The sequence below is a fragment of the Diabrotica virgifera genome, chromosome 1 (genome assembly GCF_917563875.1).
Source record: "Diabrotica virgifera virgifera chromosome 1, PGI_DIABVI_V3a".
Lineage (NCBI taxonomy): Eukaryota > Metazoa > Arthropoda > Insecta > Coleoptera > Chrysomelidae > Diabrotica > Diabrotica virgifera.
This window is the reverse complement of record NC_065443.1, coordinates 208,755,350-208,781,821: the sequence shown is the minus strand read 5'-3', so window position 1 is coordinate 208,781,821 and position 26,472 is coordinate 208,755,350. Positions and strand designations below refer to the sequence as shown.

Below are 26,472 nucleotides of genomic sequence, written 5' to 3'. Positions count from 1 at the left end.
GAGAAGGCTTATTTAAAAATAAAATGTTGTTTGTTGATTGAAAACTTAATATAATAACTAATTAACACTTAATAATTTAATTTTTAGCCTTTTAATTTACATATTACGATTTTCTCTCTCGCTTCATTATCAATGGTACCTACTATTTATAGCACTATAGCAAAGCCTCGATCGTCCCACTTCTATTTTGGCAGTTAGCCCTCTCGAATGCCAAATATCCTTCCATCTAAGTTTTGGCCTATCCGTGTGTTCCCCCACTATCTATTAGCAAGACAGTTTTAGTTTATGTTTATAAGAGGTACCACATTTTTACCCCCAGATATCTGTTTGCATTTGTGGCATATCTCATAGTTGTACCTTCTCCTTTAAGGGGGTAGGCGCAAAATCTTGGTCCAATGCTATTTAAATGCATTCATTTTTTTTCGAATCCTGAAAAAACTAATAAATGTTTTTGAAAAATTTGTCTCAGATGTCGCTGAATCTTCTACTCAGGATCCTTCGTTCCAACATGAGCAGGTTTTCATCTGCCTTAGATATGGTCTATGTTTCCTAGAAAAATATGTTAGCACTGGTACTATAACAGAACGATATAGTGCTGTCGCAAGGGGGGGGGATTACAACGGTCTCCTTTATTTAGATGGACTTATCCAAGTTTTTTATGTATTCATACTCAGTGACATTAGAAGTGTTACACCCAGAAGGAATTATTTCTGGAACTTAATTTCTTGGCAACATGGTACATTTTCATCAAGAATGAAACGATAACATTGGCAAGACCTTTTATTGACATGTATTAAAAAAAAATGAATAATGTGTTTGGTGACCCTCTAGCTGAATACACTCCTGTACACGTCTAGGCATTGACAAAAATAAAGGCCGCGTCCCACCATCAAATAATTTGATCAAACTGGTTTGAGAAAACTGAAAGTGACAGTTAGTGACGTCATATCCTGAGTGTTCATTGTGGATAATAATGAAAAATTTTAATTTTAAATTACTTAAATAAAGTACAAACAAGTTAGACAACTCAATACAAAAAATTTGATCAAACTAGACTGATATGTGAGAGCACAGATTTTTAGAATTTCAAAAAAACTGCAATTGTGACGTCACTTTGACGTGCTTCCGGAGTTTGCTCAAACTGTTTGATCAAATTATTTGATGGTGAGACGCGGCCTTAAGATGATCGATGTCTGCTTGTGCGGAATGGGACGTTTCGATGCCGCCGGTTCATCGCCGGCCGTTTCGATGCCGCCGGTTCATCGCCAGCCGTTTCGATGCCGCCGGTTCATCGCCAGTCCATTTCATCGCCGGCATATCTCGCATTTCTTAGAATTCCTAATTAATACTAAAAATAACTAATAATTGTAACTGTCGAAAATTCGGAAATATATCAGATAGCGATTAATTGACTGGCGATGAACCGGCCGGCATCGGCATCGAACTGGCGGCATCGAACTGGCGGCATCGAACTGGCGGCATCGAACTGGCGGCATCGAACTGGCGGCATCGAAACGGCGGCGATGAAACGTCCTAGACCCCTGCTTGTGGCACCTCGTTCCAAGCAACTTGAATTTCATGGATTAACTATGCCAGAGTCTGTGGAGGATGGTGCAAAGTGGACAGTCTGTTCCACATCATATCCAGCACATGTTCAAAAGGATTTAAACCCAGTGAACGGGGTAGCCACCTCAAAAAATTAACGCCAACTTCTTGGAGAAAGTAATAGTTCGACGAGCAATATGAGGACGCGTGTTGTCTTCCTTAAAAAGGGCGTTTCGACAGCCGTTTAGATAAGGCAGTAAAGTGGTTTGTAAGATTTCATAAACATAACGCGCATCTGTCATACTGCCTCGAATAAACAAAAGTGGTGATCGGCTACCATAGGCAATAACCCCTCAAACCATTACTCTAACTGTCTTGTGTAGATGCTTCTCAACAACAAACCCGATATCTCGTCGCTCTACATGGCGGCGTCTTATTATCTTACGACCATCATGCATACCTAAACAAATCGCGATTCATCGCTGAATGCTGCATTATGCCATTCTGCCACCCAATGCTGCCGTTCTCTGCACCAATTCCAATGTTGATGACAGTGGTCCGCAGTCAAAGGAAGAACTCGTCGTGGGCGGAATAAAACCAGTCCAAAGACTCGAATGCTACGATATAGGGTACGTATAGTAACAAGTCTACCTTCTACTCCAAAATCATTTGTCAGCGATTTGACGCGTAGTAGGAAAACGGTCTGGCAGAGCCAGGAGTCTAAAGCGCCTATCTTGACGCCCTGTGGTACGCCTCGGTTGACCAGTTGGTCTTCGCGTTTCTCTACCTTCGTTTGTCCACACACGGCACACTTGCATAGCTGTCACTGCCGTACAATTAACACGACGGCCAATTTCGCGATACGACAAACCCATATCTCTATAGGCAATAATTCTACCCCTGTCCAAATCGCTAAAATCGTGGTAATTTTGGTGTCTTCGAACCCGAGGCATATTCTTGCACTGAATACAATTAGACTGAGGAATAATAACTAAACATTTCTGTACCAATCGGTCTTCATAAATTGGTGTTTTCACAAAAAAATTTAAAGATAAAACTTTATTTTTACAATAACCATAAAAGATAAAAGATTGATATTGTTATCATAGCATGCTTTAAATATAGTCATTGTGCTGCCAAAAAACTTAGTTCAAGAAATGATTCAATATGGGTGTAACACTTCTAATGTCACTGAGTATATTTTGCCCCGTAGAACACGAATTTTTTAGGTTACTAGTTGGTCCGGATTTCGATGAGATTGTTATAAACCTGCAAAATTACAAAAAATGCGATTTTTTTTTGTATTTTTGGGGCTCTAAGTAAAAAATCTCTTTACAAGTTTTTTCGTAGGATGCATAGTTTTCGAGATAAAAGAGGTTGAACTATCAAAAAATCGAAAAATCGCAATTTTTGAACCCGAATAACTTTTGATTAAAAATTAAATAGCAATTCTGCTTCCAGCATTTGAAAGTTCAAGTCAAATTATACCAATTTTAATTTGCATTACTAATAACTCATTTTTTATTGTTAAACAAAGCTATACACTGTGAGCTCGTAGGTAGAGGGGATAATTACAAATTCGCGAGCGCCAGTAGTGACAAGTTTGTAATAGTTCAGAGAAATAAGGAAAAAAAATAGCGACACATCCCCCTCCAGGCCGAAACCAAATTTTTTAAGTAGTATGGACATCTATATTAATAACCTATATGTTTCCTGCAGCCGATTTTGATGATATACATAGTTATAAACAAATGAAGATAAAAAACGCTAAATTTTCGCTTTTTTCGTCTATTGCCAAAAGGCTAAGCATTTTAAACAAATTTGGAAGTAGGAAAGTCATATACCATACAAAAAACTTCAATATAGCGTCCGCTGAATATGTCTATCCTTATTGGTTGCTTAGAAAATTGCAAAATAATTCATAAATTTTGAGATTATATAAATATTCATAACTTATGTAAAAATTAACGTAGAACCTTCTTATTAAAAGGAATGCTGGGACTTCTGGTGCTTCAATTATACACTAAATTTCATAATAATTGGTCAAATAGTTTAAAAGTTATTTAATTAGTTTATCCCAAATTTTTTTTGCAACACTGTAAGTCAGAAAATGATGAAGCTACAGTAATACTTTGGATAGTTTATGAAAGAAGAAGATTTATACTAATAACTTAATTAGAAAAAAAAATTGAAAAATAACTATAAGTAACGCAAAATTATTTTGCAATAACATGTCGATTTTTTGCTTATAAACAATTAGAATAACTTTTTAACCATTACCCGCAGAAAAATTATTTTTTCATATTCAGAAAGAATGAATTTTTATAAAAATTTAAAAAAAGAAAAAATTGTCCTAAGACAATTAGGGACGAAGTTGCCTCCCCCCCTTTATTTAATTCACAGCAGCTTTCTTTATAACAATTACGAAATCAAATCAGTCACATTTGAAAGAACATACTTCAGAGTTTTAATGTACCAAATATAAAAAAACATACTTTTAAACAAATCGTCCACAAAGCTTCAAAATATGACCCTTAAAATCGACCGGCCTTGAAACTTGGGAGATCGATGAGAAGGGGGAAGGAACTGTTAGCTGTATCTCTTGTTCTCGGCTATGGATTTCGACGTTTCTTTTTTAATTTGTATGTACTTTTTGCGTACAGTACGAGTATGCATTATTTAAATAAATTAATTGTTATATACACCATTAAATTTGCTTAAACAATTTTTTTTCAATTTTTTTTTTTAAATATTTGAAGTAATTTGAATCACAAAACATAAATATTTATGAATAATATATTCATACATAGTTTTTTATTAAACTTAGTAATAATTTAAAGTATGAAAAAACAAATTATCCCATTCAATTGTTTCTAAAAACAGTATTAGTCTATGGAAATCAGAAAATCTCAAATAAACTAGGTTTTATTTTTTTGGTAAACATGCTATTAGATGAATGAAAAACTTAAGTTACAGAACCACCAACAAGAGATAAACGTAATTGATTGGGGTTGGAAATTAAGCTAAGAACCGTTAGTACCGATCCGATCAACAGATCTTCTTTATACCAGATATTTTATTAAAATAAACTATCTGTTCTTGCAAAATTGGTTGCACCGAGTACTTGTTAGTACAGAGATATAAATAGTTTATGGACTTCGATAACCAAAACCTCAATCTTTCTCTATTATCTATTTTGGAGTTTCTTTTTTTAATCTGTATGTACTCTTTGCGTACGTTACGGATATGTTTTTTGCTAATAAAGTGGTTATTTAATTAACCATGTAAAGTGTGTAAACAATTTTTGGAAATTCTTTTACGATGAACTTGACTTTACAATAACTTATAATAAATGGGTAACTGATAATTGTTACGTTTTTCATAAAAATACAAGTATTCCTAGATAAATCTCCTTTAATTTTATTTTAATAGTCTTGTTATCATACCAAAATGTATGAAATATCTTAATTTTTGTTTTTTGGCCATCTTATAATTATAATTTTCAATGTTGTAAGATACAATTATTACAATATTGTAGAAAATTTCTGAAAATAATGTTGTTCTTTTTATCCACTCTCTAATTTTGTTACATTTCATTTTTCATTAATCTAGTAGCATGTTTATCAAGAAATGAAACCTAGTTTATTTGAGATTTTTTATTTTCAATTCAATATTATAAGCCAATTTTAGATTTAGGAATAATTGAATAGGATTAGTTTAATAATATAATAATAATTTTGTTACACCTCTTAATATAATAATTACGGGGTGTAACAAAAATACAGGTCATAAATTTAATCGCATATTCTGGGACCAAAAATAGTTCGACTGAACCTAACTTACCGTAGTATAAATATATGCACATAAAAAAGTTACAGCCCTTTGAAGTTACAAAATGAAAATCGATTTTGTCCAATATATAGAAAATTCCTAGCGATTTTTTATTGAAAATAGACATGTGGTATTTTTATGGCAGGAGCATCTTACAAAAAAATTATAGTAAAATTTTGACACCCCATAAAAATTTTATGGGGGTTTTGTTCCCTTAAACCCCCAAACTTTTGTGTACGTTCCAATTAAATTATTATTGTGGTACCATTAGTTAAACACAATGTATTTAAAACTTTTTTGCCTCTCAGTAATTTTTCGAAAAGTCAGTTTTTATTGAGATATTTTAAATATTAGTCAAATTCACCACATATTTGTATATGGTTAAGTACGATTATAGAAACTTATGATATGTAATCAGTAATCGTATGAAAATTTATTATTTATAATTTACATTTTTAGGCATATTTTGAACCATATTAAAAAAGAAGCCACATCTTGATAAAAGGTGCCTTATCGAAAAAATACTAAGAGACAAAAAAGTTTTAGAAAGATTGTGTTTAACTAATAGTACCGCAGTAATAGTTTAATTGGCACGTACACAAACATTTGGGGGGTGTAAAAGAACAAAACTACCATAAATTTTTTATGTAAACATATTAAAAAAGAAGCCGCAACTCGATAAAAACTGCCTTATCGAAAAAATACTGAGAGGCAAAAAAGTTTTAAAAACAGTGAGTTTACCTAATGGTACCACAATAATAATTTAATTGGAACGTCCACAAAAGTTTGGGGGGTTTAAGGGAACAAAACCCCCATAAAATTTTTATGGGATGCACAAATGTCACTATAATTTTTCTTTAAGATGTTCCTATCATAAGAATGACACATGTCCATTTTCAATAAAAAATCTCTAATAGCTTTCGATATATTGGAAAAAATCTATTTTCATTTTTTAACTTCAAAGGGCTATAACTTTTTTTATGTGCACATTTGTATTAAGGTAAGTTAGGTCCAATCGATCTATTTTTGGTCCCAGAATATGCGATTTAATTTATGACCTGTATTTTTGTTACGCCCTGTATAACTAATATGTACGTTTTACAATAAAAGTTACATCAAATATTATTTAAAAAATTGAAAAAAAATTGTTTAAACAAATTTGATGGTGTATATAACCATTAGTTTATTTAAATAATGCATATTCGTAATGTACGTAAAAAGTACATACAAATTAAAAAAAGAAACAACGAAATAAATTATTGAGAACCAGAGATACAGCTAACAGGTCCTTCCCCCCTCTCATCGCTATCCCAAGTTTCAACGCCGGCCGATTTTAAGGGCCATATTTTTAAGCTTTGTGGAAGATTTCCTTGAAATGAAATCTTTTGTATACTTGGTGCGTTAAAACTTTGAAGTATGTTCTTTCAAATGCGGCTAATTTTATTTCTTAATTGTTATAAACAAAGCTGCTGTGAATTAAAAAAAGAAGGGGGCTAACTTCGTCCCTAATTGTCGTAGGACAATTGTTTTTCTTTCTGAATATGTATAAAAATTGAGTCTTTCTAAATATGGAAAAATAATTTTTCTACGGGTAACGGTTAAAAAGTTATTCTAATTGTTTATAAGCAAAAAATCGACATGTTTTTGCAAAAGAATTTAACACTATTTATAATTATTTTTTGTTATTTTTTTTTTAAATTAAGTTAATAGCATAAATCTTCTTCTTTCATAAACTGTCCGAAGTATTACTGTAACCTCACCGTTTTCTGACTTACAGTGTTGCAAAAAAAATGAATTTGGGATAAACAAATTAAATAACTTTTAAACTATTTGACCAATTGCTTTGAAATTTAGAATATAATTTAGGCACCAGAAGTCTCAGCATTCCGTGTAACAAGAAAGTTCAACTTCATTTTTACATAAGTTATGAACATTTATAAAATCTCAAAATTTATGACTTATTTTGCAAGTTTCTAAGCAACAAATAAGGATAGACATATGCAGCGAACGCCATATTGAAGTTTTTTATATGATTTATCAGTTTCTTACTCTCAAATTTGTTTAAAATGCTTCACTTTTTAGTAATAGACGAAAAAAGCGAAAATTTAGTGTTTTTTGATCTTCATTTGTTTATAACTATGTATATCATCAAAATCGGCTGCAGGAAACATAAAGGTTATTAATATAGATGTCCATACTACTCAAAAAATTTGGTTTCGGCCTGGAGGGGGATGTGTCACGAGAAAAATCTTATTTCTCTGGACTATAAGCCTTTACTGGAAATTTGCTTTTTGACGTTCTGCATTAAGGGTTGCATATTATAGCTTTTAAATGTCTCACGAAAGTTGTTGAATTAAAGAGTGTCGAAATGCTGGTTACAATAGTAACTGTGTATTCTACAACTTTCCTGTCGCTAAGCATAAGGTGATTCAACGACAAAAATGGATTGATGCAATTAGAAAAAAGTAAGTAAACACAATTTTAATTTTAAAACGGTAGAAAAAATTGAGCTAAAGGATCAGTTAGCAAAGGATCAGTTTCAATTTTACAATCCAATCCTGAAACAAAATTTGAATGCGTGAAGATAACGACCAATCACAGCAAACGTAGGATGCCGCTAACTGTCATTCATAAGTTAATATTTAAGAAGTATTATACTATAATAAATTAAATTATTATACTTTTTTGCAGAATAAATTTTTTCTAATATTAGTTGTCAACATAAACGTCAAAAAGATAAGCAAAATCTTAAAAATAATCATAATGAATAATAAATTCTGTACTTACTGTTATTAATTATCGTTTACAATCTAATTACTTCTTTGCGTTGTAAATATTACACGATAAGAATTAAATAATAAGTTTGCAACAGCTATTATTTGCTTTTCTACTGCCCTCTTTAAAATTCCGACCGAAATAGGAACACTAGTCAACCGTTAGATGGCGATAGCAGCCATACCAGCGAAACTCACAGAGTATAGGCAACACTTTTTTCTTTCCAGAAAATTTCCGGTAAAAGTTATACTAGTAATCCTGTAGGTAGGTGGCGATACCAGCGAAGCTCGGAGTGGATAAACACATAGTGATTGAATGATGTTTTCAATGCATCTTTCATTTTAAAATCGAACGACTAGGTACAAGTTCAAGCGCCTGCAAACAGGCAATTTCTACGTAGCATTCATTAAAAGCATGCATTGGGCATGCGTCAAAACGCTTAAACACTATTTGTTTAACAATACAACAATTAATTTTTAGCAATTCAAATAATAAAAACCGGTATAATTTGATTTGAACTTTCAAATGCTGTAAGCAGAATTGCTATTTCATTTTTTGTTTCAACGCGCTTATCTCTAAAACTATGCATCCTATGAAAAACTTGTACGGACATTTTTTCTTAGAATGACTCAAAAAATACAAAAAATTGTCTTGCTTTGCGCAAAATCGCTCTTTTGTAATTCTACAAGTTCTTTGTTTATAACAATGTTATCGACATCCGGATCAACTGTTACCCAAAAAATTCGTGTTCTACCGGTCAAAATACATAAAAAACTTGGGTAAGTCCATCTAAATCAAGGAGGTCGTTGTACCCTCCTGGCGACAGTTAGTACTAATAAGGATTTGGTACATTTTTATTATTTTCGAGCTTCCTTGAGAATGAACGTAGTATAGGGGAGTGCAATTAGAACGAAAATATGCGTTGTTTCGAAAAAATTCAAACAAGCTTATATTTTTCTAAAACTTTTTTGTTAGGTTATATACATGTTAAAGTAAAAAGTTCTACTCGCAGATTTGGCCGCTAATTGTTTATTAATTGTTTAAACAATAACAATCGTTTTGTATAAATAATTTTAAAAATATCGTTAAATTCATCATTTTACTTTGACCAAATATGTTTGTATTTTGTTTTTGATTATGCTGAATCCGAATATGGCATTGCAATTTGAAAATTCTTATACAGAAGCTCTTATACAGTATGTCTGCGTAGCAAGGAACCACATGGAAAACTTTTTTATTATCAATTTTACGAAAAAAAGTTATTCTTCATAAAATGCTCTGGATAGTCAAAAATCTAAAACTCAACCATCAGATATCAAATTTTATCAATTTTATACGAGTTCTGTCAAAAATATGAATTTCGTTAAAGTGTAAAGTACCTTTATATTCCAGAATATCAAAAAATGCTATTATGAAAAGTTGTTTGAAATTAAAAACTATGTGTAAATATACAATTACATCATTCTAATCGAATTTTTTTTTAATTTTTTTCTCAAATTACGAATACTCATCATCATTTTACTACAATTATGATAACTATTTTATTATCACTTTTACGAAAAAAGTTATTCTTCATAAAATGCTCACCCTGGTCTAAAATCTAAGAGACAACCATCAGATATCACACTTTTTTAATTTTATACGAGGTATGTAAAAAATGTGAATTTTTCTGAAGAGTTAAGTGCCTTTATTATTCACAATATTTTAATTAGAAGGATGTAATTAAACACTAAAACAAATTTTTTAATTCCAGACAACTTTTCTTAATAACAATTTTCGATATTGTGAAATGTAACGATATTACTCTTTAGTGAAATTCATATTTTTTGACATACCTCGTATAAAATTAATTAAATTTGATATTTGATGATTACATCTTAGATTATATAAGATGCAGAGTATCTTATAAGGAATAACTTTTTTTCGCAAAACTGATAATAAAAAAGTTATCAATAGGTTCCCAGTTACGCAGACATACTGTATAAGAGCTAAATTTTTTTTTTGCTGAACATTTATTATTGTTGAAGCTTATTATTAAATGTTTTTTAGGTAAGTTTTACAGAAAAAAGTTTTGATCACTTTGTATAAACATTTTTTTAGCTGGTAATTTTCGGTTTTTGTATTACATTTTTGTTATCTTTCTTAATTTTCTAAAAAGAAATAGTCTATTTCATTTTTAAAGTAAAATAATTTAGTGCATTTGAAAGACTACATCCTATGCTTTAAAAAAGCACTTATACAACTGTAATAGATCTGTTCAAACTTGAGTAATACCGTCTTAAAATGGTGGTAATTCTATAAAACTACGATGATTTCAAAAATTACATTTTTGAGACGTCATATAATTTGAATTAAATTTTTGAGATTTTTTTGAATAAAACATCATTTAGTAAGATGCTTGAAAGGTAAGTTTTGCAAAATTGAGGATTTTATAAGAACAATTGTATTAGTTACACATTTTTAAATCATTTTTAAACAAAATTCATGTAAGACTCATTTTCCGCCCCCACCGCACTTATGCCCATACATTTTATTTCTTTTTATTATAACCATAAGATACCTTACTTATTTTTCTTTCATGATCAATTTGCAAAATTTCATTTGATCCATTAGTTAAAGAATTACATTAAAATAACTCAACCGTGCACTTCGCCGTACGCTAGTTTACAGTGCGCCAATCTTTGTGAGAAGGGTGACATTAGCGTTATAAATAAAAAATTGTAGAAGATACAGATTTAATTTTAGAAAATTATACATATAAGGTTTTCTTGTAAAATTTTCTGAATTTTTCAATGGTCAAGTCAGTTTTTTTCTAAAATTTATATTTTCGGAGGTATTTAAAAAACATCTAATTTCGTAGTTCATTTGTTTAATAAAAAATCCACTTCTCGAGTAGAACTTTTTGATATGTTGTTTATTAAACATTTCTTAATAAAATTACAGAAAGTTCTATCTTGTTTGATTTTTTCCGAAGTGAAAATCTATATGCACTCCCCTAGTATAGTGTTTACTATATTTTGAATTTATTTTCTACGTGTAATTTAGTTAGAATATTATATTCTATATAAGAAATTGAATAGGTTTTTCTGTTACAGGGGAACCTATTCCATATGATCCTGATTTCAATGGTCCTTTAAGAAAAAGATCATGTACGGATATTCTTTGTCTAATGATATTTTTGGTTTTCATCGGCGCTTGGATTGGAATTGGAATATATGGTAAGTAACAAAAATACTTTACAAACTTATATTTTCCAGTGAATAACTAACTTAACTAGTAATTTTGTTTTCTTTATATCCGAAGTTATTTGTAACCTGTCAGTTTAGTTGCAATACAACAATAATTTAGTAAATAAAATAATCGATATACAGTGATGAACGCGCTAATAATCGGCAAAGTAACGCAAAAGATAAAAAAACATAATACTTAAATTGTGAAATAAACTGAGATGAAACTAGTAGAGGTGGAAATTATCGTTATAAACGTAAAAATTAATATTACATTACATAGTTTCCCATGTTTAGACGTCTTTGACAGGGTAATTTTATAAAATTTTCTTTCCTGTCACAGTGACAGTTGTTATACTCCTTCGACTCCGATACGTGTAAAGGTGGGAAACTATGTACCTAATGTAATGTAAATTACGTAAGTTACGTAAATTATGTACGTTTATATTGATAATTTCCACCTCTACTAGTTTCATCTCTGTTTAGTTCATAACTTATCATGCTTTCCATCTTTTGCGTTATTTTGCCGGTTATTAGCGCGTTCATCACTGTATACTAGTGTATACTGTACAAGAATAAAAAACCGCTAAACTCCGTAAAAATGAGTGGCGCCTACAATATTCCAGCTACAAAAGAACTGATATGAATATCATGTGGCGCGAAAATGTATTTTCATTTTGATGGAAAATAAAATTCTAGTTTTATTTTAAAAAATGTTTCCATAATATTTTTGCTAAATTTGAAGTAAAATGAGCCACAAAAAAGCTTCAAAATACAAACTGTAACAAAGTTACTCTTTTGTGGCGCGTTTTACTTCAAATTTAGCAAATATTATGGAAACATCTTTTAAAATAAAACTAAAATTTTATTTTGTATGTTGTATGTTAAGAGGAAACAGTCGCGATCAACAGGTAGCGAAAACGCGTTCCAAGATTTCGGCTGTAATTTTGAATATTTTTTCGAGATATTTGGCACACGTATTCGTAATATAATAAAGAATGGCGGTACACAGCCCAATTTGAAAAATATATTAATATGTGGAAATTACTCTGTAATTAAATACAATACTTATTAAAAAAACGAGCCTGTACCGCCATTAACAAGAACAAAAAAATACACTTCCTTCAAATAAACTTTTTTGTCCTATGCCTAGATTTTGTGTCATTTTGGAACTACTAAAATTTTTTATTTCATTACTAGTTCCAAAATGACACTAAATCTAGGCATCGGATAAAAAAGTTTATTTGAAGAAAGTGTATTTTTTTGTTCTTCTTAATGGCGGTACAGGCTCGTTTTTTTTAATATTGTATTTAATTACAGAGTAATTTCCACATATTAATATATTTTTCAAATTGAAATCTGTACCGCCATTCTTTATTATATTACAAATACGTGTGCCAAATATCTCGAAAAAATATTCAAAATTACAGCCGAAATCTTGGAACGCGTTTTGGCTACCTGTTGATCGCTACGTAGCCTGTAGTTAATCTCTGGAGAGGTGCAACAGGAGAAAATTTAATTTTCATTCATGATAATAGACCCCCATATACCATTACATTAGAGTGACTAGAGATATAATTGAAGCAAAAGGTATACCTTGTTTGGAATGGCCTGTTTGCTCACCCGAGATTAGCCCTATAGAGTATTTGTGGGATATGCTTAAAAGAAAAATTAGAGCTCGCCGGGATAACCCACAAAACACCGCACGGCTAGTACAAGCTGCTCTTGAAGAATGGAGCAACCCACCACGACAAAATGTTGATAATTTGATTGGGAGCGTGCTCACGCAAATTGAACCTTGCATAAGGACTAGAGGTGATAATACTGACTACCAAAAAAAAAAACAAAAAGAAATAAATAAAAACGATTTAAACATTATATTGAAATTTTTTATGCTATTGACTGTAAAACAACTAGTTTCAATTTGTTGTTTAAATACTTTATTGTTTTATTTAATTGTTATGTATTTGTGACTAAATTGCTTTAAAATAAATATTCTTTGACTTGGTGTGTTCGTTTTTTTAAATCCGCACGAAATAATAAGAAATATCAGATGATTCCATATAAGTTTGGTTGTATGTACTTATTGATGAGCCGAATTACCAAAATTACTTCAAAAGACCTCGTGTGTGAGACAAACGATTTTTTTTAATTCCAGCGTATTCAAAGCGAATCCAATAATGGTAGGGGAGCCCAAGCAAGTAGAGCGAAAAACTAAAAAATACGTGTTCAATATTTTTCAAAAATCTATCGAATGATACCAAACACGACCCTTCACGAAGAGGGGTGGGGTGTAAATTTAAAATTTTAAATACGAACCTCGCGATATTTCGCGAAATGAACATCAGATCGAAAAACTGCATTTAAAATCTTAAATAGATAAACCCCCTTTTTTATTACAGATTTGCATTCTTTACGCAAAAATGAGCAACTTTTATTTTAGACATTTTTTCGAATTATGGATAGGTATATGGTGCTATAATCGGAAGAAACGATTGTTGGAAATGTAAAATTAAATTAAAAAATGGAAAGTCCCCCACTTTATGCAAAACTTAACTTTTTTGGTTTTAAGACCTACTCTTCACAACCCAGTAGGTCCCCATAATGCTCGAGTAACTGCAAATTCAGCATACTTTCCTCCCCTACTGTAATGAGCTATTGCCTCTTGTTGTGAAAGTGTTTTTTATTTGGCGGATGGTCAAAAATTAAATCGTCACTGGCTTATGAATCGTCAGTGACAATAGAAGTGAAAAAGGCTGTACTGCAGTATTTATTTGTCATTTTGCTGATTATTCATTATTTTTCTGTCATGGTTTTAATCGATTTAGATATTTAATTCAAACAGCAAATAAGCATGAAAATGTTCGTAAAGATTCCGTAAACACGTATTTAGCCCAGTAAATGACCGTTTTGGAGTGTACATAATTTTCAGGGTCAACTCCAAATTACATGAAAATGTGGATTTCGGTTCTTCAGGTTCTACTTACTTTCCACTTCAAAGTTGAAAAAACAAGTCTGTATCGCCATTAAAAGAAAAAAGAATAATCATTTTTATCTCATGCCTATAGATTTTGTGTCACATTGGAACTACTAAAATCGATTACATATCGATATATTTTTGCTAAAGTAACGTAAGTGACATTTTTGGCAAAAATCATGTTTTTCCATTAAACTAACACTATTATTGTTTAGAAGGTACTGCCAAAGTGTAGTAAGCCTAGAATTACTTTAAACATAATATATGTATAGGCTTACTACACTTTGCCAGTGCCTTCTGAACAACAATAGCGTTGGTTTAATGGAAACACATGATTTTCAAAAATGTCACTTACATTACTACTTTGCCAAAAATGTATCGATATGATGAGGAATGGAACTTAACTGACTGGTTTGTCAACATTTAGCGCGCCTAAGATATTATTATCACAATATTGTGCCTTCGTCTTTGATAGTGTCACGTCTACCGACACACTGTTGCCAAAGGTTCGCAAAACATTTGGAAAACGGTGCGGCTACTATCTCGCAAATTAATACTGCACTCAACGAAAAAAGTACGTAATATTAATAAAAATGCTAATTCACGCGATGTTCATCAATTCATTATTTTCGTTAGTTGATCCAATGTATTACGTTTATTGAGTGGATATACATCCATTTATTAATATTACGAACACTGTTCACTGAGCCAACGAACACTGTTCATTGAAACAACAACGTCGTTAATTGACCGACGAAGACTATTCGTTGTGTCAATAGGAGTGTTATTTCTCCTAACGTATTTGGTTTATTTCTACAATTATTTCCGTTTATTCATACAATTAATTCCGTTCATTACCATAATACATACGGTTATTCTTTCAAGCAATTCTATTCATCCCTACTATGAACGTATTTTATATTGATAATTACTGAATGCAATAGCTCAATGTAAGATATTAATTGATTAATAATAATTTTGCAAATCCCCATTTTTTGTCCTAAACCTAATGGACTCTACACTGTGTGATTTATCATACAGAGTGGGCCAAATAAAAGGAGCCACCCGATATTTGGCAGTATTTATTAGATTTTAAGAAAATAAAAAAACAGGTCAATTTTTGATCTAAGGGGGACACATTTTTACGATACAAACATATGTCATTTGTCAACTCCCTCCCTTCCACTTCCCCCACCCCTTACTTTTAAATAGGGAATAGGGGTCGTGTGCTAGCTCATTTGAAAGGTTATTCAATTCTCTATTCAGTAATATCAACATTAACATAAAAATTTATACAGGGTGTCCAAGAAAAATTATTTTAAATTAAATTAATTGACACAAAAAGAAGAATGTATGTAATTTATTTAACTCAGAATACATTGTACTGCTGATAAAAAAAACAGAAAACAATGTTTTTTGATAAATAGACACTGCTTTTTGCTTAATTTTAATGTTTAAACTTCCACCCATCTGCCTCTTGGTAGGTTGAATATTGAATTTAAGCAACAAACAGTGTTTATTTATCAAATAAACATTGTTTTCTGTTTTTTTTATCAGCAGTAGAATGTATTCTGAGTTAAATAAATTACATACATTCTTCTTTTTGTGTCAATTAATTTAATTTAAAATAATTTTTCTTGGACACCCTGTATACATTTTTATGTTAATGTTGATATTACTAAATAGAGAATTGAATAACCTTTCAAATTAGCTAGCACACGACCCTTATTCCTTATTTAAAAATAAGGGGTGGGGGAAGTGGAAGGGAAGGAGTTGACAAATGACAGATGTTTTTACCGTAAAAATGTGTCCCCCTTAGATCAAAAATTGACCTGTTTTTTTATTTTCTTAAAATCTAATAAGTACTGCCAAATATCGGGATGGCTCCTTTTATTTGGCCCACTCTGTATAATATGATTTCACTTATACAGTGCGCTGGAAAAAGTATTTTCCCCTTATTAACTTATTTATTTTTAGCACATAAGCAAAACGCTCGGACAGGTCGATTTTTAAAATAATCAAAGTATATTATAACATCAATGTTTCGAACTTTACGCGATCCCTCTTCAGGTGACAGCCACAACTTTGGTTTTTTAAATGGGAAAGTACATCATGTGACAGCTCATTTAAAAGCGTTTGAAATAGTGATTCCAAAAATGTATAACACTTTATTACTTTTGGAGAGCGCAGATGCAAAATTTCGATCGAATTATTTTTAAACGCATTCATTTTTTTGGAATCCTGAGAAAAGTAATAAGTATTTTTGAAAAATCTAAAACCCAGAATAAAAATTACATTATTACCGAGGGCTGAAAGTCCCTTATAATAAACAAAAAGTTTCTTTTGAATGGTATATTGAAATTAAAAATCATACTAAATTTTCTCTTTTTCACCCCTGTGACTTATTAAAATAATCATTATAGAAGTTCTCAGGGACTTTAGACTCTCGATAATACTTTAATATTTTATTCTGCGTTTAAATTTTTCAAAAATACTAATTAGTTTTCTCAGGATTCGAAAAAAATAAATACGATAATAGACACACGAAAACTTTCGTCCAGTACGGACTACACTTGGAAACGAAATGAAATTATTCGGCACTTAGGCAGAGGTAACAGCATTGTTTAATAAAGAACGATAAAGAAAAGCCGTTACATTTCAAATGGTCAAGCAAAACATTTATTGTTTTAACAACTTCGTTTATTGTTACCATGAACGCATTGATTGTGGTTATTAAACGCAGCAGTAGATTGATTAATGCATTCGTTGTCACAACAATTAGTTTACATCTATGGAAATAATCAAATATTACTCTATATTAACAACATTTGTACATTGTTTTAATGAAATCTGTACGTTGTCACGATAAACCAAGATAATTACTTATTATCTACGAAATCAGGAAAGTGCTTTGCTGCCAGAATTACCATTATTTATTAAATATACGAAACTAACTTATTGTCAGAATAAATTGAGTGTTATTGGTTAATGTACTCTAGTTATTTTCACAATTTTTATTGAATCATTGTGACAATAACCAAATATATTGATCAATGTCTAAAAGTTCGTTGAAACAAAAAATTAAATTGTTGTTACAATGAAATACTATTCAATATTCACTGTTAATCAATGTTACGAACTAAATTTTTTTGAGTGTGATGACGCACAGATGTAGCCCACTTAAGGTCGCTGCATATTATCATGCACGCAGCGTTTAGTTTCCAAAAAATATAATTTTAGTGAACGTAAACGTAAGGTGTCCGATATAATACGTTCTAGATAGTGTGAATTGTTTATATCTAAAACCGTTAAATCATATTTTTTAGAAACTAAACGCTACGTGCTGGAAACGCTACGTGCATGATATTTATGCAGCGACCTTTAGAGTGTATAATACGAACGTAAGTGTATACGGACCCTAGAATTATAAACCATTTGAATAGATGGAAATTTTAAGAATGTCTCCAAAAACAATAGACAAAAGGTAAAAAATAATGCAATAATAATTTTGGGACACATACAAATAACAAAGGGTCACACAGGAGGAAGATATAGACGGGATAAATTAAAAATAGCAGCAAAAAACGCTCTTGGGGAAAGAAAAATAAATAAAAATTCAAACAAGGAAACAACACTGTGATTTACTTATGAAATAAAATTAAAAAGCCAAGTAAAAAAGTAGGATTAATTGCAATATACATTAAGAATAAAACATGATGCCTATGAAAGAGAGATTAAAATGAGATGCATGCAATAAAGAGGAAAAGAGAACACGACGAAGAGTTCTTCATAGAAATGGAGCATGAGTTCATTATTACAAAGAACCCTTTATAGAAAATTATGCCAAAATAGAAGGATTGGGCTGGGTAGGTCACCTTATAAGAATGGATAATGACAGAACACCTAGTAGAACTGTTAGCGGAACTATTGTGAGACGTCGGCCAGTAGGAAGACTCAGAAAGAGGTGGATAGACGAAGTGAGAACCGATGCTAAAGAGATATTGAGGGTGGATGACTGGAGGAGAGCAGCCAGGACAAAGACAGTTGTAGGCGGATACTTAGAGGCTAGAGCGCCATAGGAGAGAGAATTTTTTCTGGTAGAAACGTTGCAGACACCCAAAGTAAACTTACTTTGTTATTTTTTCGATCCGAATCAGATTCTTCAGACAGTTCCACACTAACTTTAATTAGATTCGATTCCAGTGCCTTTAATGGCATAATTTTTATAGATTTTTTCCCTGGAGATCATTATTACCACCTTTTAGCAATCCCTATTTTCCGCTTGGATAATAGTGGAGTGATTACCTAGGCTTTTAGTAAGGCTTGGTCCTGGTATAAGATTCGTCTCTTCCTGTCAAGATGATGGTAAACTATTTTTCGAAATATTTAGATTGTTTTATATCTGGTATCATTTTGATCTCTAAATAATTTTGTATTTTATCTTCAGATTTGTTCCACGTATTCCACTATAACTGTGGAGCTTCCACAGGCTAGACTTAGGCAGCCTTCGGCAAGCTGAACCATATTTTCGTCTGACATACCAATATGTCTTAAAAGAAAAACCTGTAATCAGTGTGTTTTTTTATGGAGCGGAATTTTTGACAATGACAAGGTGAACAGTGCAAAAGACCCGTGTCTCTCAAAGGGCAATGAAACGCGCTATGTTAGGCGTTTTACTACGAGACAAGATCCCAAACCGTCAGCTGACAAAGATCAGGAGTCGCTGATGCAGTAGAGAGATTAGCAACACTGAAATAAACTGGGCAGGTCACGTGACTCGAATAACAGATAACAGATGGACAAAGCGGATACTGGAATGGAGACCAAGAGATTATGCCTACCGAAGCAGAGGTCGTCCACCAACACGTTCGACTGATGATCTAAAAGGTTGTCATAGAAATTGAATGCAAGAGTCATAAGATCGAAACACATAGATGGAAAATTATGAGGGAGATCTATGTCCAGCAGTGGACAAGCGAATTGAATCTTTTCGCCCTGCTTCCTGGCGCCTTATTTGCCTTATGCTCTAATTTTCACCTCCTTCTCCATCCATGTAATGGAGAGTAGTAATTGATACTTTTCTGTTATGATTAAGCGATTAAGCATGCTTGTCGTTAAAGCTTATTCAGGTTTACTCTCGTGGTCTTTTGTTGGCATTTAGACCACAATATCAGTCCTCCCTACGTAATTATAGTTATATGAGAAGGTGTCAATCAAAACCAATCTTGTCCACCTTAAGAAGTTTTAATGAAATCGCAAAAAACGTTTTTGCAAGATTGATCATTTTTGACTGTTTACCGTGACAGATTTTACGTCAGTAGGTGACATTTACTGGCAACTCGACAGTAAGTAATCCAACTCGACGGTAAGTACTCCAACTCGACGGTAAGTAATTCACTTACCGTCGAGTTAAAAAATCTCTTAATTTTAATTTATTTTTTGAAAGAATAAAGAAAACTAACGAATTATTTATTAATATTGAAACTTATGGTACAATTTGTTAAATTATTTAATGAAATCCTACTTGTTTGTGCTGTGGTTTCACTTCTAACAGAAACTCCTGCAGAATCGCATACATTAGTAGTATCCAACATTTTTTCTCTTCAAATACGCGATCAAAGTTGAAAACTTGGAAATATCAATGCCATCATAAAGAAAAACGGTGGATTTAATCATTGAATATTCTGCCCAGAGGCTTCCAGGAGCTTTCAACTGCATATATCTTTGAACGAAATATGCCAATAGAGTCTTTTCTTCGATTCTTAAATTCTTGCCTTCGCACCATTTTTTAAAACTTTGGTAGGTATTTTGATAACGGATTTTGGATTTTTCGGGAATAATTGCGGAACACCCTTCTTCCCAAGCCCGTTCAATTTCTTCAAATTCACTTTCGCTCATATTTTAATTTATAATAATCAAAATTGTACTTAAAATTATTGACAACTAAATAAAAACTCAATGCTCCATTGTTGTTATGCACCCTAGTTACTACCTAACAACCAAAGTATCTATCTTGATAAAATGAATGAAACTAGTCAATATGACGAAAATGTTTAATTTTATAATTTATAATGGTATCAATCGTGCAAAAAACGTTATAAGCATGTCGAACGTTAAGGGTAACCGATCTCAGACAATAATTGGAGTCGTCGCTCCGCTCCTCCTCCAAATAATTGTCTTCGATCGGTATAAAACCCTTACCGTTCTCCATACTTAATATACTATTTAGTAAATAACCTTACACTGAAAATCGGTAAAGTTGGTATATATCATTTTATTTAGTGCAATTAACTTATTATAGTAAATATTTCAAATCTGAAGGTATAAATAAACCTGTAAATACGTTTTAAAAAAAGGACATGTTCAGGACAAAGTCTTATGGGACATGTTTGATTTTGGTTGCTCGCCAGTAAGATGGAATAGAATATCATTCTATAATTTGTTTACTTTTCTATGATTTTTATTAATATTTTAATCACGTGACCAAACCACGTGACCAAATCCAGGCACTGCTATTAGCTAAATGGACATGTGGTTTTATGATTGAAACTAGCTGTGGACATGATCTCATTTCATTTGGGACCCTAATTGTGTATTCATTTTAAACAGGACATAATTTTTTTAACCGAAACCGAAAACATCACTGAATAGGATCTACCATTTTTATTATGAAACAGCTGCTAACTCATTTTTGATTTTTATGGACATGATTGATTTTGATTGACACCTCCTCATATATTTGTTTTAAACAATTAAAGGTTGAAATTATATAAATATGTTTATCGTTATTGATATTTTTAGCCTACACAAATGGAAATCCCTCAACTCTACTGGTTCCAAGGGATACACTTGGAAGGCGATGTGGCAGAGATACTGATGTCCTGAATAAACCGTATTTGCTCTTTCACGATATAACTAAATGTTTGGATCCATCCACACCTTTCACTGGATGCAAAACACCACAAGTAAGTACAAATTAGTATGTATTACAAGTATCGTATTTCAAATATACAGACCAGTGGCGGATCCAGGGGAGGGCGATGGGGGCGATCGGCCCCCCCCTCTCAAACCAAGTTATATTAAAGATTATAAAAACATTCATTTATTCATCTATTTTTTATAGAAATTTAGCCAATCGCCCCCCCCCCCTCTTGACGATCCTGGACCATGCTGGGTCCGCCACTGATACAGACAGGTTCAAAATTATGGAAAAAATTCATTTTTTTGAGAATACTCGTAAGCCACTTTGGAGAAAAATCCCGAAACATGTAGATTTTTATTTTTAAAATAATGATTTTTTGACATACATGCCATAATAGTGACGTCATCCATTTGGGCGTGATGACGTAATCAATGATTTTTTTAAATGGGAATAGGAGACGTGTGGTAGCTCATTTGAAATGTTATTAAATTCTCTATTCAGTGATATAATCAATAACATTATTTATACAGTGTGGCCAAAAAAATAATTTTTAAACTAAATTAATAGATAAGCTCATTTGAAAGGTTATTCAATTGTTTATTCACTAACATAAACATTAACATCATTATTTATATAGTAGGTGTGACCAAAAAAATAATTTTTGAATTAAATTATCTCATGCAAAAAGAAGAATTTATATAATTTATTTAATTCAAAATACATTTTACTGCTTGCGGAAAACAGAAGTACAATGTTTATTTGACAAATTAATATTGCTTTTCGCTTAAGGGGATGGGTACGTATTTTCGGCTGCAATGCTATTCAAATGGGGATTCATTTTTTTCGAATTCTGAGAAAACTAATAAGTATTTTTGAAAAGTTTAAACGCAGTATGAAAGATTACGTTATTAGCGAGGGCTGAAAGTCCCTGAGAACTTCTATAATATTTATAAGTTACAGGGGTGAACAACTAAGAGAAAATTTAGTGTGATTTTTAATTTCAAATATCTCATTGAAAATAAACTTTTTATTTATTATAAGGTACTTTCGGCCCTCGGTAATAATTTAGTCTTTCATTCTGCGTTTACATTTTTCAAAAATATTTATTGGTTTTTTCAGGATTTGAAAAAAATGAACACAATGTCCGTGGTAATATTTTCCAAATGTATCTTTGTTTTACAACGCACTCAGTCAAATAGAATATTGACAGCATATTGTCAGTCAGACAGTGACAATCAGTGACAATTTTAAATATTTGACATGACATCGGGAATATTTTGAGTTGTTGATTAAATAATATTGTTATATAGTTTATTTGATAAATAACTGATTTAAGACGTGAACTTAATAAAAAGTTATTTATTGTGTATTATTTGTGGAAGATCCAAGCAGAGAATACATCAGGATAATATATTCTGTGATCCAAGTATTTTGTTGTTAAAGATGTTAAAGATGTAAAAATTGTTAGCGTTCCATAATAACAATATATTATTAAAGAAACACGTTGACACTTTTCCTCTTTTCCCGATTGAGTATTAGTTTTTGTTGTACATATAAATTATTACAATAACTGAATACATAATTAGTGAAAAAATTATCACATTTATTAACTGAATTAATAATTTGCAATTATACAAATAACAGTTATCCAAGAACATTCAAAAGCCATCTCTTTAAGTTAATGATTCATTTTCAAGTAGAATGACATTCTAGTAATGTTTACATATCCATACCAGTGTGAATTTTACTACACGTAATTTGACTTGTAAAGACAGAAAAGTAGGGATAGCCGTAAAATATTTGCGAATTATGTACCGATGGCCTTAAATTAAATGTTCAAACTGCCAAGAGGCATGTGAGTGGTTGTTTGACATTTAATTTAAGCGAAAAGCATTGTGTATTTATCAATTAAATATTTTTTATATTTTCTGACAGCTGTAAAATGTATTATGAATTAAATAAATTACATACATTCTTCTTTTTGCGTCAATTAATTTAATTTAAAAATTATTTATTTGGCTATATTGTATAAATAATGATGCTAATGTTTATATTAGTGAATAGAGAATTGAATAACCTTTCAAATGAGCTATCACACGACTCCTATTCCCATTTAAAAAATTCATCGATTACGCCATCACGCCCAAATGGATGACGTCACTATTATGGCATATATGTCAAAAATCATAATTTCAAAATAAAATTAGACCTATCACGTGACTTTTTTCTATGTGGTCTATTCTCAGTAGTAATAACCCAAGGACATTGATAATTGTTCGAAAAAATTTTATAACAGATTTCGAAAGCTTGTTGCTTGGAATCAGACCGACGCCGTAGGCAGAGGTCTGTTGCCTGTAAGCAACAAGCTTGAGAAAGTTGTTAAAAATTTTTTGAGCATTTATCAATGTTCGAGGGTTATTCGGATAGAAAATTTTTTGCTGGTTATGAAAAAAAAAAAAAATACGGAGCAGAAACAATTTATTTAAATGTGCAATTAACAATTCTTCCACCGTCCGATTTCCATCTAATTCATATTTTCTATCATTGCAAAAGTCCATAAACGCTTTCCATACAAATTTTTTACTGTAAACAGTATTCTTTGGTATATTTGATTCGATAATTTCATTAATATTCTCATCAGTATTACAACCAAATCGTGACATTTTGAAATATTGAATATTTGAAATGTCAAAATCGAAATAAAACGAAATGTAGGTATCCATAGCTACATGATTGAGTGAAAACAGCCCATGGGATCTGTTTTCAGTATAATGTTGGTTTTATTGGTTGTATTCAATCAGATGACCACAAATTAATTGATTTCATTGGATTTCTAATTGAGCAAAAAATTTTCAGTAGTAATAACCCAAGGACATTGATAATTGTTCGAAAAATTTTATAACAGATTTCGAAAGCTTGTTGCTTGGAAACAGACCGACGCCGTAGGCGGAGGTCTGTTGCCTGTAAGCAACAAGCTTGAGAAAGTTGTTAAAAAATTTTTGAGCATTTATCAATGTTCGAGGGTTATTCGGATAGAACATTTTTTGCTGGTTATGAAAAAAAAATACAGAGCAGAAACAATTTATTTAAATGTGCAATTAAATTGCAAAAGTCCATAAACGCTTTCCATACAAATTTTTTACTGTAAACAGTATTCTTTGGTATATTTGATTCGATAATTTCATTAATATTCTTATCAGTATTACAACCAAATCGTGACATTTTGAAATATTGAATATTTGAAATGTCAAAATCGAAATGAAACGAAATGTAGGTATCCATAGCTACATGATTGAGTGAAAACAGCCCATGGGATCTGTTTTCAGTATAATGTTGGTTTTATTGGTTGTATTCAATCAGATGACCACAAATTAATTGATTTCATTGGATTTCTAATTGAGCAAAAAATTTTCGAAAAAATGAATTTATTCCTTAATTTTGAACCTCTACATGTAATCATCATCTTATTCGTCTTCTTCCTACTTTATAAATAGGCTCAATGCCTGTTTTACTTTGGTTTATAGCCTCAATTGACATTGTCTGACCATCTTTTCCTCGGTCGTCCCAATGATCTTCTCCCATTTGGCGATGTGTCTCTTGCTATTCGTACTACTCTATTTTCTTTTATTCTTTCTATGTCTTGATTCCACTCTATTTTTTTTCTTTTGGTCCACATGTTTATTTCTTCTATACCATATCTCGCTCGCATTTCCTCACTTCTTACTCTGTCTCTTAGAGTTTGGTTTGTTATTTTTCGTAAGACTTTCATTTCTACTGATTCTAGCAGTCTTTGTGTTTTCGCCGTATCTACTCTGGTTTCCGCTGTGTACGTCATTATCGGTCTTATTCTTGATTTTTATATCCTGGTTTTCGTTTCCATTGTGAGGTATTTGTTTCTCCTGATTGTGTTGTTGAGACATCCTGCTGCTCTGTTCGCCATGTCCACTTGTTTTTGTACTTCTTCCACTTTTCCGTAGCTTGACAGTTTTATTCCCAAGTTTTCCGTTTCCATCACTTGTTCTATTATTTTGTTATTTACGACCAGTTTACATCGTCTCGGTTCCGCTGATATTACTTATTTCGATTTATATTACAATATCGATTTCGTTTTCTCTGTTGAATGCGTAATCATAATATAAAATAATCAAACTACAGCGAAGCGTGGCCGGGTCAGCTAGAGTTTATAAAATCTCGTTTTTATAAATACTTTTTTTTGGTACGCGGGCTCCAGGCCTAATAGGTACTTTTTATTGAGCCTTTGTGTTTTTTGTGCGTATTAAATGATTATGTTATTATTACAATATAGTATAAGATCGCCACTAATATACCTCATATACGATCATATTTTACGATTTTTTAGGTTTGTGTTTCGTCATGTCCATCCGAATTTAAGTATTACCTGGATCGTAAAACTAACGACTGCGGTGAATATCTTTTTGAGGGTACGGATTGTCCACCATATGTGTTACCCAGTACATCTCGTAAGTATTTATTTTTGATAATGTTAAAACTTCTAGAGCAGGAAAATACTAAGAAACCAAACAGGAAACTTTGGGCAAAGCCAAATTGGTGGACCGTTTAATGTTTAAGCCTAGTGTGACACCACATATTTGAAAAAGAAAATGTCAGTGAAAAAAAGTAAATTTAATATATAGGTATAGTAAATTGACAACATTGAGAAATAATATTTACACAGAAATACAGCTGCATGCTAACAAATATTTTCCAAGTTTTTTCCAAGCAAGTTTTTTGGTACATCCAAAAGGTAAACCAAAGATAAAAAAATAGGTCTACGAGGAACATACGGAACCTTCTCAGATAATTGAGATCAAATTACGCAGGATAGTGAGTTATTATGAAGTACCCAATACCATATCAATATTAAGTACCCAATACCAAATTATTATTAAGTACCCGTATACAGAGTGTATCGCGGGCTTTAATGTAAAACTTCCATTCTGTACACTACGTTTGCTATATTTGTCTACTACGTCGGTATTTCTACACATAACATAAGTCTTGAAAGGACCTTTTCAATTCTATGTCTAGAATGTTCCATTTTTTTTCTGCTTTCCGAAGCATTATAACTTATGCTTCTTTCCATTTTTTAGGAAATCTTTTTTTAGTCACAGAATCGCATTTTATGATTTGAGTGATATATATGATCGCTTTTCTGGGCAAATTTTTTAGTACCC

The 26,472-nt window shown here is 31.5% G+C and overlaps 1 protein-coding gene across 3 annotated transcripts in view; it reads left to right on the top strand.

The window, feature by feature from the left end:
- LOC114334057 (choline transporter-like 2) overlaps positions 1–26,472 on the top strand; it is a 257,905-nt gene that overhangs the window by 127,444 nt on the left and 103,989 nt on the right. For all 3 annotated transcript variants that reach the window (XM_028284063.2, XM_028284065.2, XM_028284064.2), the window contains 3 exons: positions 11,247–11,369; positions 21,157–21,320; positions 25,638–25,758. In XM_028284063.2, the coding sequence (XP_028139864.1) occupies positions 11,247–11,369; positions 21,157–21,320; positions 25,638–25,758 (408 nt within the window). The remainder of the gene's footprint in view (positions 1–11,246; positions 11,370–21,156; positions 21,321–25,637; positions 25,759–26,472) is intronic.